The sequence below is a fragment of the Aethalodelphis obliquidens genome, unplaced genomic scaffold (genome assembly GCF_003676395.1).
Source record: "Aethalodelphis obliquidens isolate GAN/ISIS:26980383/991018 unplaced genomic scaffold, ASM367639v1 scaffold18, whole genome shotgun sequence".
NCBI lineage: Eukaryota > Metazoa > Chordata > Mammalia > Artiodactyla > Delphinidae > Aethalodelphis > Aethalodelphis obliquidens.
Genome location: NW_020837962.1, coordinates 16446182 through 16461710, shown reverse-complemented (window position 1 = coordinate 16461710; position 15529 = coordinate 16446182). Strand labels below are relative to the sequence as shown.

The 15529-nt window shown below is 44.2% G+C and overlaps 1 protein-coding gene across 4 annotated transcripts in view; it reads left to right on the top strand.

The window, feature by feature from the left end:
• Nucleotides 1–15529, top strand: part of RALGAPA2 (Ral GTPase activating protein catalytic subunit alpha 2) — a 282446-nt gene that overhangs the window by 197669 nt on the left and 69248 nt on the right. For all 4 annotated transcript variants that reach the window (XR_003435157.1, XM_027118095.1, XM_027118094.1 and 1 more), the window contains one exon: nt 7714–7841. Coding sequence is in view for 3 of the 4 variants with exons in the window: in XM_027118095.1 (XP_026973896.1) it covers nt 7714–7841 (128 nt within the window). In the remaining variant the exon portion in view is untranslated. The remainder of the gene's footprint in view (nt 1–7713; nt 7842–15529) is intronic.

Below are 15529 nucleotides of genomic sequence, written 5' to 3'. Positions count from 1 at the left end.
TTCCGGGTAGCCAAACCAAGTCCAGAATTTGAATCCCAGTAGCACTGATCTCTTTCTGAGTAGAAGAGTGTTAGTTTTCACACCTGTGGGCAGAGGCTTATAATGCAGGACTGTGTACACTTTACAGGCATATGTGCGGAATCCTAGACCTTTGATTAAGTCACCCACCTCTTACATGAGAAAAGCAGTGTCAAAGAGCTGGGCACAAAAATCGTGGCCATATCTTTGTTACGAACAGATGCCTTTAGTTTTTAAAAAGGGAGGCGTAACTGACCAAACTGGGTAAGTCACACCACCCAGACTCTGCATTTACAGCTTCCAGCACAGCCCGGGGCTCAGCAGGCCTGGATCTCGAGGCAGTGTTCCAGTTCTGGAAGCTAGAGGTCATCCATGAGGAACTGGAACAGACCTCAGTTGTTGATTATGTCAACAAAATGTCTCGACTGAGTCCTTGAAAGATTAATTCCCACAAATCAAATGGAGATTTCCAATCACTTTGTGTGTCCCAAGGATTCTCCCTTGTCCTTGCTTCAGCAACTGGGTGCATCCCTGTGCTGTTAGGCTGCACAGTGTTGCAGCAGGAACTTCTCTGCAGATGCGAGTCTTCTCTGCTTTCACGGGATCTGGCCAAGAGAACCTGGCTGTGAAAGTGCCTTGGACTAGACCTGGGCCTGATGAGGAGAAAATCACTGGGGCTGTACTTTCTAGCTTTGTGCTTCCTCTCACAGCTGTTCTTCCTTTCAATGCGGAGCACGTGAGAGGGGCTCCACATGCATCCCCTAATTTGCAGCTGGAAAGGAAATCTAGTTTGTCAGCAGTCTTGGAAAGTCTTATTAATCTCCAGGATTTGGTCATCATGCAGAAGCTTTAGTTGGTTGTGAATATACATGCTCAACAGGGACGAAGTGATGAATTGAGGTGGTGATTAGGCCTAATACTTGATGTAGTCTTCCAATAAATTTCCCGTTGGGCGTGGGAGCAGGACGGGGTGCGCAGGAGATTCCCTTTTCCCCGTCCCCGTTGTGTAGCAGAGCCACTCACCCAGGCCACCCCAGAACTCCCTGTACTACCTTGCTGTCCAGTGATCTGGGGAGCCTGATAACCAGGGGCAGTTTCCCCTTCCAACTGAGGGGAACCGCAGTGCCTTCTTCTGGTAGGGTTGCTGCTCCCTTCCATACTAAAAACTAACATCAGAGACCAGCATTGTAGGAGCAAAAGAAAAAACTTACATGTGGGTCAGGAGGAGTAAAGGGAGCAGCACTCTCCTTCCCCCGCTATACCTAGATGTGAGTATTCTGATTATGGAAGAAAGGCCACCATGTATTGGTTCCTGGTTCCAAGGACATACCATATCTTATAAGTCAGTATCCCCCGCTCACATGGCAGTATGTCCCAGTGAGCATGGGAAATGAGTTTTCAACAATCTTCTTGCATGTAGGCCCCTCCACTCAGCTCCACTGGGTCCAGTGGACCTCTGTCACACTGTCTTGCTTCCTACACCTTGTGGTGTAACTTGCTATAAAATGAGGCCAGCCCCTACCCTGTTCTCCCTCAAGAATGTCTTAGCTTTTCCTGGCCTCTCTGATTCCCATATACATTTTAGAATCAGCTCATCAGATACGGTGTGTTGAATCCACAGATCAGTCTGGGATGGGAAGTAACAAATGCTGAGTCTTCTAGTCCATGGACAGATACATTTATTATATTTATTATATAATAAATATAATTTATTATATTTATTATATTTAGACTACTGGAACGTCTCTCAGTGAAGTTTTACAGATTTCTGTATACTTTCCTTGTTAGATCTATTCCTGTGGACTTCATATTTTTATGCAGTTGTAAATAGTATCTCTTCATTTCATTTTCTAATCATTGGTTGCTGGTAGATAGAAATGCAGTAGGATTTTTCTGTTTATGCTGTGTCCATTGACCTTGATAAACCCTCTTATGAATTTGGAGTGTTTTCTGTAGATTCTTTTGGAGATTCTGTGAATATAATCGTGTCATCTGAAATAATGACCATTTTGCCTCTTCATTTCTAATTCATAATCTCCTATTTCTATTTCTTGCATCTATTTCTTGCATCTCCAGCACAGATGTTGATAGATGTGATCAAGGGGACACTCTTCTCTCTTACATACGTAAAGCTTTTAATGTTTTACCCTTAAGTTTAGTGGTTTCTGTAGGGTTTAGTAGATATTCTTTAACAGATTAAGGAAGTTCCCGTCTATTCCAAGATGGCTAAGAATTTTTTTTTATCATAAATGAATTTTGAATTTTATGAAACACCGTTTTCAACATCTGTTGAGGTGATCCTCTGACTTCTCTCATTTCTACTACTAATGTCGTTAAGTATATAGATTGATTTTTAATGAAAACCCACACATATTCCTGGGATATACTCAACTTGGTCATGATGTTTTATTATTTTTTGCATGTTATTGAATTGGTTGGCTAGAATTTTGCCGGGATTTTTGCCTGCATGTTCATGAGTGAGATTGGCTCCTGGTTTGTTATTAAGATTACACTAGCCTAATAAAATGAATGGGTTTGGTTTCCCTTTTCCTATACACTGGAATTGTCTCTAAAATAATAATTTGTTCTTTAAAGGTTTTGTAGAATTTGCCAGTAAAGCTATCTGGGATGGCTTTTCCTCTTTAAAATAGTTTTTTTTCACTGTGATTCAATTACTTTAAAGCTTATAGAATTATGGTTTTTATATATCATCTTGTATCTATATTAGCTAAGTTGTATGTTACTGGAAATTTAGCAATTTCGTCTAAATTTCCAAATGAAGAGGCATAAAAAGCTATACACGTTTTCTAAGCATCTGTGGTCGTGTCCCCCTTTTATTTTTAATATTATTTATTTGTACTTTCTTCTTTTCTTGATTCATCTTGCCAAAGACCTATCAATTAATTGTATTAGACTTTTTTCAAAGAACCAACTTTTGATCTTGGTTATTCTCTCTATTGTGTTTCTATTTCATTAATGGCTAGTTTTGCCTTTTTTTTTTTTCCCTTTACTCTTCGAGTTTATTTTATTCTTTTGGCTTTCCAGTATTTCTGGAGATGGATGCCTGTCTCATTCAGTTGCAGCCTTTATTCTTTCTAATATAAGCATTTAATCCTACACATTTCCTCTGAGTACTGTTTCAACATGTAAGTTATAATATCCACTATTTTCATTATTATTCAGCTTAACATATTTTAAAATATTCATTTCAGTATTTTTGTTGGCCCCTGAGTTATTTTGAAGTATTTCTTCATTTCTAAACATAGAGATTTGTTCTGGTTTTCCTTTTGCTGTGGATTTTTAACTAATAGCTCTTTGGGCACACAATACGGATCGTATGAGTTCAACCCCTTGACATTTTTTGAGACTTGCTCTGTGACCTAGAACAGGGCCCAACTAACTTTTTCTTTAAAGGACCAGGTAGTAAACATTTTAGGGTTTGTTGCCCATGCAGTGTCTGTCACAACTGCTCGGCTCTGCCGTTGCTGTGTGAAAGCAGACACAGGTGAAAAGGGTGGCCATGTTCCAGTAAGACTGTATTTTGGGCTGATTTTGAGTTTCATATCACAAACTACTTTTTTCCAACCATTTGAAAAAGTAAAAACCATTCTTAAGTTTGCAGGCCATTCAAAAAAGGCACCAGGCTGGAATTAGGCCCCACGGGCTATATCCTTGGCCTAGAATATGATCAATTAAAAAAAAAAAATTCTGTGCATGCTTGAACAGAATATGTCTCCTGCAACTGTATTTTGTATGTATCCATTCGGATGAGTTTGTCAGTTGTGTTGTTGGAATCGTCTATATTCTTACTTGTCTTTTAAAAAATATTTTCTTTGAAATGTAACATAAAGAAAAGGGCACACACTGTAAATGCACAGCTTGATGAATGTCTTCAAAGCAGACGATTTATTTATTTATTTATTTTGGCCACGCCGTGCAGCATGCGGAACTTCCTCAACCAGGGATCGAACCCACGCCCCCTGCATTGGGAGCATGGAGTCTTAACCACTGGACCACCAGGGAAGCCCCTCAAAGTAGACAATTTAATACTACCCAGATGTAAACACAGGATATTACCAACCCCCAGAAATCACCAATCCTCCCCAAAAGTGGCCACTATTCTGATTTCTGTCAACGTTGATTAGTTCTACCTGTTTTTGGATAGTATTATATAGCATGAACTTCTCTGTGTCTGTTTCTTTCACTCAGCATTATATTGGGGCATTCCCATGATGTTATAGATTTGTTCCTTTCATTACTGTGGACTATTGTTTTGAGTCAACATGCCACAAATTTTGATTCATGCTCTTGTTGATGAACATTTAGGATATATACACTTTGGTGGCATATGTGTGGCTTGCCTTTTCACTTTCATGATGAGCAGAATTTTTAAAATTTTTATTGTCCAATTAATTTTTTTCTTTCATGATTGGTACTTTTATTTTTTATTTTTATTTTTTTGGGCTGCGCCGGGTCTTAGTTGCAGCATGTGGGATCTTTTAGTTGCGGCCTGCGGACTTCTTAGTTGCAGCATGTGGGATCTAGTTCCCCGACCAGGGATCGAACCTGGGCCCCCTGCATTGGGAGCCTAGAGTGTTACCCACCAGACCACCAGGGAAGTCCCTGGTTGGTACCTTTTGTACCCTAAAAAATCCTTGCCTCACCCAAGGTTGCAAAGATTTTTTCATGTTTCCTTCAAAAACTTTGTGGTTTTAGCTTTAATATTTCGACCTATAATCCATCTCAGTTTTGTGTGTAGTATGAGGTAGAGGTCAAGGTTCACTTTTTAATATGTCTATGCAGTTGTTTCAGTGTCTTTATTGCAACAGACTTTCCTTCCCCATAAAATTGGTATGTTGCCTTTATTGCAAATCAATTATCATATATGTGTGATTCTATTCTCGGACTCTATATTTTGTTCTGTTGATATATTTGTCTATCCTGGTTCCAATATTATGTTATAGTCATTATTATAGTTTTATAGTATTTCTTGAAATCAGGTAATATGTCTTATTATTATTGTCTTGGCTAATCTATGTATTTTCATTTCCATGTAAATTTAAAATCAGCTTGTCCATATCTATAACAGCAGCTTGTTGGAATTTTTATTTGTTTTGTACTGAATCTATAATTCAGTTTCAGAAGACTTGACATTTTTATAATATGGAAACTTCCAATCGATGAACATTGTACATCTTTCTGTTTGTTTTGGTTGCCTTTAATTTATCTCAGCAATGTTTGGTAGTTTTAAGTACAGTTGTTTTGCATATCTTTTGTCAAGTTTATTTCTAGGTATTTGATGTTTTTGGTGCCATTATGAATAGTATTTTTAAATGTCATTTTCCAATTATTGGTTGCTAACATTCAAAAATACAATTATTTGGAGGGTATATTGTATACAGTGACCTTTCACAATTCACTTATTAGTTCTAGTTAAAGTCCTTTGGATTTCTCATGGACATAATCATGTTATCTGTGAATAAAAAAAATTACTTCTTTCTAATCTTTATGCTCCTTTCGTTTTTCTTCCTCTCTTTTATTTTTCTTTGTTGTAATGACTAGGACCTTTAAAAATGTTGACTAAAAGGGGTGAGGGTAGACATCCTTGCCTTTTCAGGTCTTTAGGTAGAAAACATTTATTGTTTTACCATGAATTATGCAATAATTTTTTTTCCCTCGAAGCTTTCATCAAATTGAGGAAGTTGCCTTCTATTCCCAGTTTGCTGGGAATTACTTTTTTTTATCATGAATGAGAGTTGAATTTTATCTATGCTTTTCGTGTTTCTATTAAGAAGGTCATATGGTTTTTCTTCTTTATTCTACTAATGTAGTAAATTGCATTGATGGATTTATGGGTATTGAACCAACCTTGGTTTTTTTTTTATGGAAAGTACCCTTTGGCCAAGATACAGTGTCCTTTTTATATATTGCTGGATTTAATTTGCTAAAAATTTGTAAAGGGTTCTTACATTTTTGTTGAAGGATATTAGTGCATAGTTTTCTTGTGTCAGCTCCTCATGTCAGTTCCTACGGGCAACGATAGTCTTTCATTCACTGTGTATGCCAAGCCCCTCCCCCAATTCTAACCACAGAAAAGGTGTTCTACAGATAAATAGTCTTTGACATGAGTCAAAAGACCTAGGCTGGAGACCCACATTTATTAGTTTATTTAAATTATTTCAAATATTAATGAATTTTACTCATTTGCATTCCAGCCGTGTACCAGGGTCAGTGCTGCCCATTGGAGGTATTCCTCCTCCACGTGCAGCCACTCCTCAGCGTTATTCGATAATTCTTCCTCATGTCTCTAACCTCTAAACATTGGAGGGCCACAGGATGTAGTTCTTGAGCCCCTTTTCTTGGTCATCTGAATACCCAGCCTGGGCTGTGGCCATACCACCCTGTACGTGCCTATTTTGTCTGAACATCCAGCCTCATGGCTGTGAGCACCAGGTGTCAGTGAATAACTCTTACAAATCTGCAGCCTGAGCCTTCCCCTTGGCTTGCCACTCGATGTGTCCACTGCCGCCCTCGAGCATCACCACTGGGCAGTTAAAAGGCATCTCAAGCTTAGCACGTCTAACACTGAGCTCATGGCCCTCCCCGCCAGTCTTTCAGGACAAGGTGGCTCCAACCTTCCGGTCATCAGGCCACACACCGTGGCATCATCCATACCTCTTTTTCTCTCCCACTTCATTAGTAATTCTCTGCAAATCCTCTCAGCTCTACCTCCCCACTTCCCCTGCTACCACTGGCATCCAAGCCAGCATCACCCCTCGCCTGGATCACACAGTAGTTCCCTAACTGGTTTCCATAATGCTCACTCTTCGCAGTTTTCCCAACATAGCAGCCAGAGCAATACCTTTAAAGTGCAGGTTTGGGACTTCCCTGGTGGTCCAGTGGTTAGGACTCCACGCTTTCACAGCCAAGGGTGTGGGTTCAATCCCTGGTCGGGGAACTAAGATCTTGTAAGCTGTGCAGCGCGACCAAAAAAAAAAAAAAAAAAAAGCAGGTTAGATCATATCCCTCACTTCCTAAACCCTCCAGAAGGCATTTGCCTCACTCAGAGCGGAAATCCAGATCTATAAAATTCCCCTCACAGCCCCTCTTATTACCTGTCTGACTTTATCTCCTTCCATGCTTTCTCTCGCTCACTCGACTTCAGCACTGTGGCTTCCTTACTGTTGCTGAAGCATACGGATTCTACTCCCACCCAGGGCATCGTACTTGCTGTTGCCCTGCCTGGGATGCTCTCCTGTCAGCCATCCTCGAAGCTTGAGGTCACCCCTCCCTCTGTCCAGTCCTCTGCTTGCAGCGCCCCCGGCTGTGCGACCTCTAACTGGAGGACCCACCCCCCCGTCGAGAAAGAGCCCTATTGCTCTTCCCTGCTTTCTTTTTCACCTTAGCACTTTACTACCTGACATATTACATATTATATGTATTTAAACTGTGACAATCTGTCATGAGAAGTTTAGCCAAAGAGTTCGCAATAGAGGAGCGTCGTGGAACAATCCTGCTTGGCTTGATCCGAAAGCCCTGGAACTGGGTCCAGGTCTAGCATCCAGTCTGTGGGTGGCAGCCTGTGCAGTTGTGACAGGTCCGAGACATCAAGCAGCTGTTCTCATGTCTTTGGTTTGACTTTTACTGGTTTTTTTTTTTTAAATTAAGTGGTTTTGTTTTGTCTTGAATCAACAGGTTCCGTTTTTTGGGCCCCTGTTTGATGGAGCAATCGTGAGTGGGCAGCTCCTGCCAAGCCTTATCTGTGCCACTTGCATCAACGCCAGCAGGGCCGTGAAGTGCCTCATCCCCCTCTACCAGAGCTTGTATCTTTTTGCGCTAAGTGTGTAATGTATTAACCGTCCCAGCATCCAGCTTCCAGGCACCTTCTCGTGAGAGGTAAGTCTTAACAACTGGGTGGAAGAGGGAAGAGGGAATTTTTTTCAATCTGGGTTGAAGAAAACTATGATTTTCATACCATTCCTTAGTTTATATTAAATATAATAATTGTGTGCTACATCAAACTTAGAAGAGTTGATTTTCATAATCAAGTCACATATGTTTATGCTAAGAAGTGGTGCCTATGACAAGATGCTCATTCCTCCTGGGGTATTTCTCCCCGAGTTCGGTCTCCTCCTCCCTCCCTGTTTGCTGCAGTCTGTTGTGTGTAAGGTGGGGTGCTGAGAAAATGCAACGGGGTCACTCCACGTGCCTACCAGAAACGACACTAATTAATCAAAGAACGTGGCAGGTGCCACCAGAGAAGCACAAATGCTGTTCCAGGAGGTCGGGGGAGGGGAACATTGCGTCTGCTCGGGAGGACGGAAAGTTGTACTTGAACTCATCAGTAAGAATGGCTGGAATTCCTTTTGTCATTTTCCCAAATCATTAATATCTCCTTCTCGCATTTCTGGTCTTCTCTCTAAAAACAGAAGAAATTTCACTAGTGTAATTGTTTTTTCTCCAACATTAGTTGGCATGCTGTCATCTTTAAATTCAGGCCTGACCCCTGACCATAAGAAAAAGAAATTAAGGCAACTTCATAAAATCACTGCAAAAAAAAAAAAAAAAAAAATCACTGCGAAAGGCATCTGACCTCCTAATAAAACTCAGGATCTCTGTTTCTAATTAGTATTGGTAATGATGATAAGCGTATTGTGTTTGACCTCTGTCTCTGTACTTCTCGCAACCTTACCATCAGTGACATGTTGCCGGAGAGTGGGGGTGAGGGGTGGGTGAGAAATATAACGTGTGAATAGATACAGTTCATGAAAAATACCTTTCATTAAAATCCTGGTCACTTCATTGACAGATATTCTGTCTTTAGGTAAAAAAAAAAAAAATACATATGCCATGTGGCAACTCGGAATTATCATAGAAATTAGTAGTAGAAAAGAGCTATTAGGTCCCATCTGGTCCCTCCCCGGGGGCCTGGGCAGCATTATCCCCTCGGCCTGTTCCCTCCTGCTTTGTCCGGTGGTGGTGGTGTTTGGGAGAAGGCGTTCTGTGCAGTGATCTCCACGGCACTCTGGACTTAATCTTATGGCTGGTGTCGATTCAGCCTTCCGCGTGGCGTTTTTATTTCACAGACTCAGAGAGAGGTTCTTGGCAGAAATGAGAAAGACCTTTTTAGCAATTGGCTTGTCGGTTTGCATGATGAACTGGACACTTATCAGTCAAGGACGTTGGACCAAGGCATGAAAAAGCCATTTGCAAACAGGAAAATTCCGTCTTGTGTAAGTCCATTGTGATTTTTGTCACCCCACCTTCTCCACTTACGGAACTGCTTGTTACAAGAGCCACGCTTTGCTGTGTTGTTGGACACTGCTTTCTCAAGTCAGAATTAACGTGGCTTCAGAATAATCAGGTTCAAGGGAAAACGATATTTTTAAAAGTTCAAAGGATAGGATTCAGCATCACTTTAAAAACTCTCCAAGCAACCACACTTGACTAAAGTGGGTGCCGGCTTAGGGCTACTGATGCCAACGTGAGTTAGAAAATGCTGTATTCCAAAGTCACTCATAAACTAGCCAGGTCGACATCTTGGAGGATGACTTAGTACAGAAATTAGGAAAAAGAAAGTAACAAAACTTACTATGTTGATCATTATAAAATGTTAAACATTTTTCTTTTGCGTTATGCCTTGAGGAGATGTAATTGGTACTAATAAATTATTTGAGACAAGAAATAAAATATTATAAATATTTATAGAGATGTAATTAATGGGGAAAGCTTTGCAATCACTTAACTACTCTATTCTTTAATTTCTGCCTGCAAAAGAGCTAATATTCAGGCTAGAAACCAAAGGTATGAGAGGAAGAAAAGTTAGGAGAAGTGGAAAAAATAAGAGAAAATGAAGGTGGGGCTGTTTGTATTTTTGTTCTTTAAAAAATTACTAATTTAAAATTTTTTTAATATTTATAGATATCTGCCTAGGCTATTAATAATGAATTGCTTTTTTAACATTTTATTAAAACATCCTGGTCCTCACATGCTTTAGCAAAAGTCTAAGCTTGTTGGTGTCGCAGCTAATGTCTAGAATTCACTGCTTCACTGAGATAAGCCCTAGATTTGAATTTTGAAAAACACTGAATAACCTAACACATCCTAACATGGGTGTCGTCTTGCACTGATTCATTTATCAAACAAATAGTCAGTGTGGACTCAGGATCTGCCCAGCCCAGTGCCGGGCTCGAGATCCACGGGGAGCAGGCAGGCACGGTCCTTGCCCCGCGCTACCCTGAGAAGAGAGGCAGACTAATCAAGTTCCAGGGCAACTGGGGAACGGGGCTGAGATGGCCAGGGAGAGAGCTGGTGGCCGAGCTGGGGGGATGCGAGAGGCTCTGTCCCCCAGGGAGCAGGGGCGGGTCCCAGGCGGAGGGCACAAGAGCAAACACAGGGACTCAGAGTGTTCTCAAGTGGTCAGCCGTAGGAGTGAGCTTCCAGCAGAGATGGTCTTCTGAGCGGGACCAGGGGAGCTGAGGGGACCCTAACTTTCACCTCATGGCCACCTTGAAAGTTCACATCCTAGGACAGCATCACAGCCACCTGACGCCAGGGGAAGAGGTCAGGAGTGGGTGTAGGGTCCACTACCCCAAGCCCCTGCAAGCCCTCCCAAGGGCTGAGAAGATCAGTGATACCTGGGACACCCCTGAAACCATGGCTGGCTGTATAACCTCTGGGTCCCAGTGCAGAATGAAAATGTGGGGTCCTTTATTCAAAAAGCAGGGAAAGTGCCTTTAAAGATGCTAAAATAGAAAGCTTTTTCCATTCTCCTGCAGTTTTTCTCTGACTTGTCATGGTGTTTTTTAATTTGCTATTTATTATCAGTTTAAGTAAAGAAATGCAAAAAATTTAGATTATTAGCATTAATTTTATCATTCTTTATATTGTGCAGTGCCAGTTTAATATGCAAATATAAAAGCATTTAACTCATGTATGAAGTCACCCGTTCGTACTTCATAACTTGTATGTGGATATATTTTGTTTTGACTAGGACGGTGGAAACACGGCACAAAACACGGCAAAAACTGGTTTTATTTCACTCTCCCTATGCTCTAAAACTTACCCTCAGTTTACGGATGAGTCAGGAAGGACTGACCGGAAAGGGAACCACGGTGCCGTTTTCCCCTTTCCTTCTATGTCATCATTCTTAGAGTAAATTGTTGGCTAATACAGGGAAGTAACACAGCTGAGGACACACAGCGTTCCTTGGCTGTTCACGTTTCTTAGGACACCGTAGCCGCCTTTCTGCGTTCACTGCAAGTTCTGGTTCAGATGGGGAGCGTGGCCTCCCCAGGGAGCCAGCCCCCCACCCCAGCTAGCGACTGATACTCAACTGCCTTCATATACTGTCCACTGAGATTCAGTTCTGTATAATATTTAACTACTTCTATATCAACTTTGTTCAGTAATGTTCAAGAAAATACGATGTTTGTTATTAAGCTGAGGACTGGGGGTGTTGTTGGAACAAATTTGCCTTTTGGAGATCTTTTCTCAAACAGTAACTCCAGCTTAAAGTCAGTATCAGAGGAGTTCTCGTTTGGGGTACCCTCGGCTAAGTGATCACACAGTTGCAAGTGTGTGTTGAAGGCTCATAGGAGACTGAAAAATACCATTGTCTTATGTGATTCAAAAAGAAAGTGAAGGTGGTAGGGATGTTTGGAAAGCGCCCTCAGTGACGTCTCAGCTGGGCCCCTGTGCCTCCCAGGTCCCTGGTCACCTCCTCCATGGGGGCTTCCTAGTCACCTACTCCGGGGGCCAAGTCCAGTCCAACGAGTGGAGCCTTCATCTTGCGGCCCCCGCCCTCCCGAGCGATGAGGGCCAGCTCACCTACCATCAGCTTTCCCTGCCCACCGTGGGCAATCAGAGGGCCCAGGCCTGTGTCTGGAGGGCTTGGATGGGGAACTTGCTACACGTGGTGTGTACAGGTCCCAAGCCAACTCGAGATTCCAAAATCAGACCATGGACCGCTGAGAGAGGTTTCCAGAACCATCGGGCCAGGGCTCCATGCTCCTGCTTGGAGAGCTTGTATCACAAGAGGTTGCCATGGCCCGCAGTGTGCCCATTAGGAGGGGTTCTCCCAGAACCACACAGATGGTGGCCTTTGAAAGTGCACGTCCCCTCCGGGGACACAGTGGTCTCAATGATGTCCCCCGCTTCCTCCCTGGAACTGTCTTCATTGATGGGGAGGACCCAGCTGCCTCAAGAAGGTAGTTGGCCTCCACTCTTTCGCAGGTGAAAGTTAGTTTCATTTTCAATTAGCAGATAGACTTGATGATTCCAGAGCATCTCTCTTAGACTCATGACTTCTTTGTATCTTTGCTCAGTTGTGTTCTCAATTTACACACTTTCAAAAGTGGCCCCTCTTCCTAAAGCTGACACCATCCTGTTTCTTCCCTCTCCCCTGGACTTTTGGTTCTTTCTCCTGGGAAGACCTTATGTTCCTCCATGTGTCTTCACACACTTAAGTGTAGGAGAAGGACTCTGACGCAACAGCACAGAGCGAGTTACGCATCTGTCAGCATTTACTGTGCTCTTCCACATGCCGGGCACTGTCCTGGCCGCCCAGAATAGGAACATGAACACGATATTCCAAGTGAGGAGACGGCATTTGCTCGGACCAAGCTCTGGGAGAACGCATCATGTTTGAGAACCACGGATGCTTCCGTACGGCAGCATGTGGGACAGACACGCAGACACGCACACAAACACACACGTGTATACGCATACGCACGCATACACACAAACACATGTGCATACAATACACACGCATACACACAAACACACGTGCATACGCATACACACGCGCACGTGCGTACTCATACACACAAGCACACGTGTGCACGCGCGCATAACAAAACACACGTGTATGCGCCTGCACGGGCACACACGTGTGTATGCGCATGCACACATATACGCATGCGTGCGCGCACACATACGCACATGCATGCACGCACGCATGTACACATATATACACACACGTGCACATGCACACACACTCCTGGGAAAGATCGAGGTGATGAAGGCATTGCAGGGGCAGTAGAAGGGTCCTGAGGAGAAGTGAGGGCCTGGTCTGTGGCCTCATCAGGGGAGGATGGGCGCCTCCACCAGGCAGGTGGACTGATTGGGGTGGGGTCTGCTAGATGTGTGGATGTGGGGGACAATGGGAAGAGGATTAAGGCCAGACTCCCTGGAGCATCACCTTTGAAGAGGAGGCTTGGGAGGAGGGGGAGAGAGAGAGGTCTGTGGAGGAAAAGGAGAGAACAGTTTTCCAGAAAATCAAGGCGTAGGGAAGGGGAGGGCGGTCACCTCGGCAGGGCAGTCAGGCAGGACGCCTGTCCCCGAGGGGCTCAGCCATGGCTGGTACCCGAGTGCCCAGTCTTCACCTGGAGAACTGGGTAAAACAGGACCCAGAGCAGAATCACTTCAGGAAAGAGGCAAAAACATACCAGATAACAGCAGTACCTCCGAGGAAGAAGACGCTCCCGGGTGGGGTCAGAGTGCCGGGGATGGAAAATGCGCCGGGTGGGGAGTGGCAGTCCACGTGGGGCGTGCGCCGAGCTGCCCGAAGGTAAACCAGAGCTGTGATAGGGAGTTCGGCTACTCGATACCGGCTCCAAGGTACATCCTAATAAAGGCAGCAAGCGTTTGATAAATTCTTGGCTATCAGACCCTCTCTCAGAAGACAGAGGAAAACTTTCTGTGGGATAGAAAAGGGGGGAGGCCCCAGGCGAGCAGCCAGTGGAGCCGCAGGGCGTGCGGTCTGCGGAACATCGGGTTATGAGGGTCGCTCCGAGCGGTGCTGCGTGAGGCCCTCACCGTGGACCCCATCCCACTTGTCCTCCAGCTTCTTCCTCTGGGAGGTGGCAGAAAAGTGTCACTGTGTATCAGTTAAAACTCAAAGTACTGAGAACACAATAATAATAATAATAATAATAAACCAGATTGGCCCCTGCAAGTAACCATACCCCAGGTTGTAGAACAAATTTACAACAGCGATCTCAGAACCATAAGAACTGTTTCATCAGAAGTCATGTAAATTAAGGAGGCACCCAGAACTGAAAACAGGAAAAGATTTTCCTTGTTTTCAAATAGAATTAAGGGTGAATTTTGGAATGTTGCCTGGGTCCCTTGTAAAACTGTTAGACTTGATAAATATTAAATAGCTTGTGAGCCTTAAGAAAAGAATGAGTTCACATAGAATAAAGTATCTCAAACACACTCATGGTGTTTGATAAGATCACTATTTTCAGAGATTAGAGAAAGCTTGTAAATATAAATCTTAATTTTGGTAAAACACAAGATAAAGTATCATAATCAGCTGGCAGATGGGAGAGGGTTTGGGCCCCTGGGAGCTGGGTGACTTCACTGCAGCCAAACCTAAATGCATTCATTCACAGACACCGATCAACTGGGGCCCGCGCCTCTGGTCCCGTGTGGGCCAAGGCTTGGCTCAAACCCTCTTCCATCTAGCAACTTTCACAAAGGTCTAGAGCACCTGTTTATCAAAATAAATACCATTTTTAAGGAGAGCTGAGAGGGCTAACTAACTTGACCCAAGGCAAAATCAGAAGTGAGGATTATCTCAACAGATGAGACTTCCAGGCCCAAACCAACCAGATGAAACCAAGGCCGTAGCCTGAAGAGCCACACCTTGGGTTTAGCTGGGTCCCTACATGCCGAGGGCGCTCAGCGTGGCAGCAGGCGGTGTCTGCAACACCCGAGGATCGCGGTGGAGCATAGATTGGAGATGAGGGACGCGACCAGGAGGGGCAAAGGCACGGTCCCTGTGCCCCTACAGCCTCGAGTCACGTCTTAAACGGGGTGCCACTCCAGGCCCACATCATAAGAGAGCCCCACCCACCTGCAGCAGGTACAGAGGGGCCTTACAGCTCAGGGAACCCATAAAACCAGGAAGGCGTGGTCTCAGGAGCTTCGGGGGTTCAAAGAGGAGACAAGACTGCAGAATGGGGAGCAGTGAACAGACACAGCCGGGAATCAGGTTTTAGCTCAATGTCAAAACAAACATGCAAAACCAGAGCCCACAAACGAGCTGCCTGCAGGCTGAATCCAGCCCCCAGATGGGTTTCCTTTAAGCTGTGCTGGCCTCCAGCATTGCTCATAAAAATTGAGTTTGTCAGCCACGTCGAAATCTAGATTTCTGATATTTCTTGAAGAGTCAGAACCTCTGACCCCACTAGGCCTCCTTTGCTGTTGGCAACAAAGGCAGCAGTCAGCCTCCTGACCCGCTGGCCATGGGCCCCCCCTGTTCACCACAGCCCCCTGGACCACGGCTCCCCGGCGCTGGGGTCCGGAGCCCCAGCTGGTCCCCCTCGGAGGGAGAGGAGGTGGTTAGTGGGCCACGCAGGGGGAATAGTGCCCGGTCCTGGGTGAGAGCCCAGTAAGTGTCACCGCAGTTGTTACTGTCACGCTGCCAGCCTGGCGCCCGTAAATATCAGAGTTTCAGACCTCTGTTGTAAAATGTGGAAGCGCCCGTCTGTGGAGTTAGGTC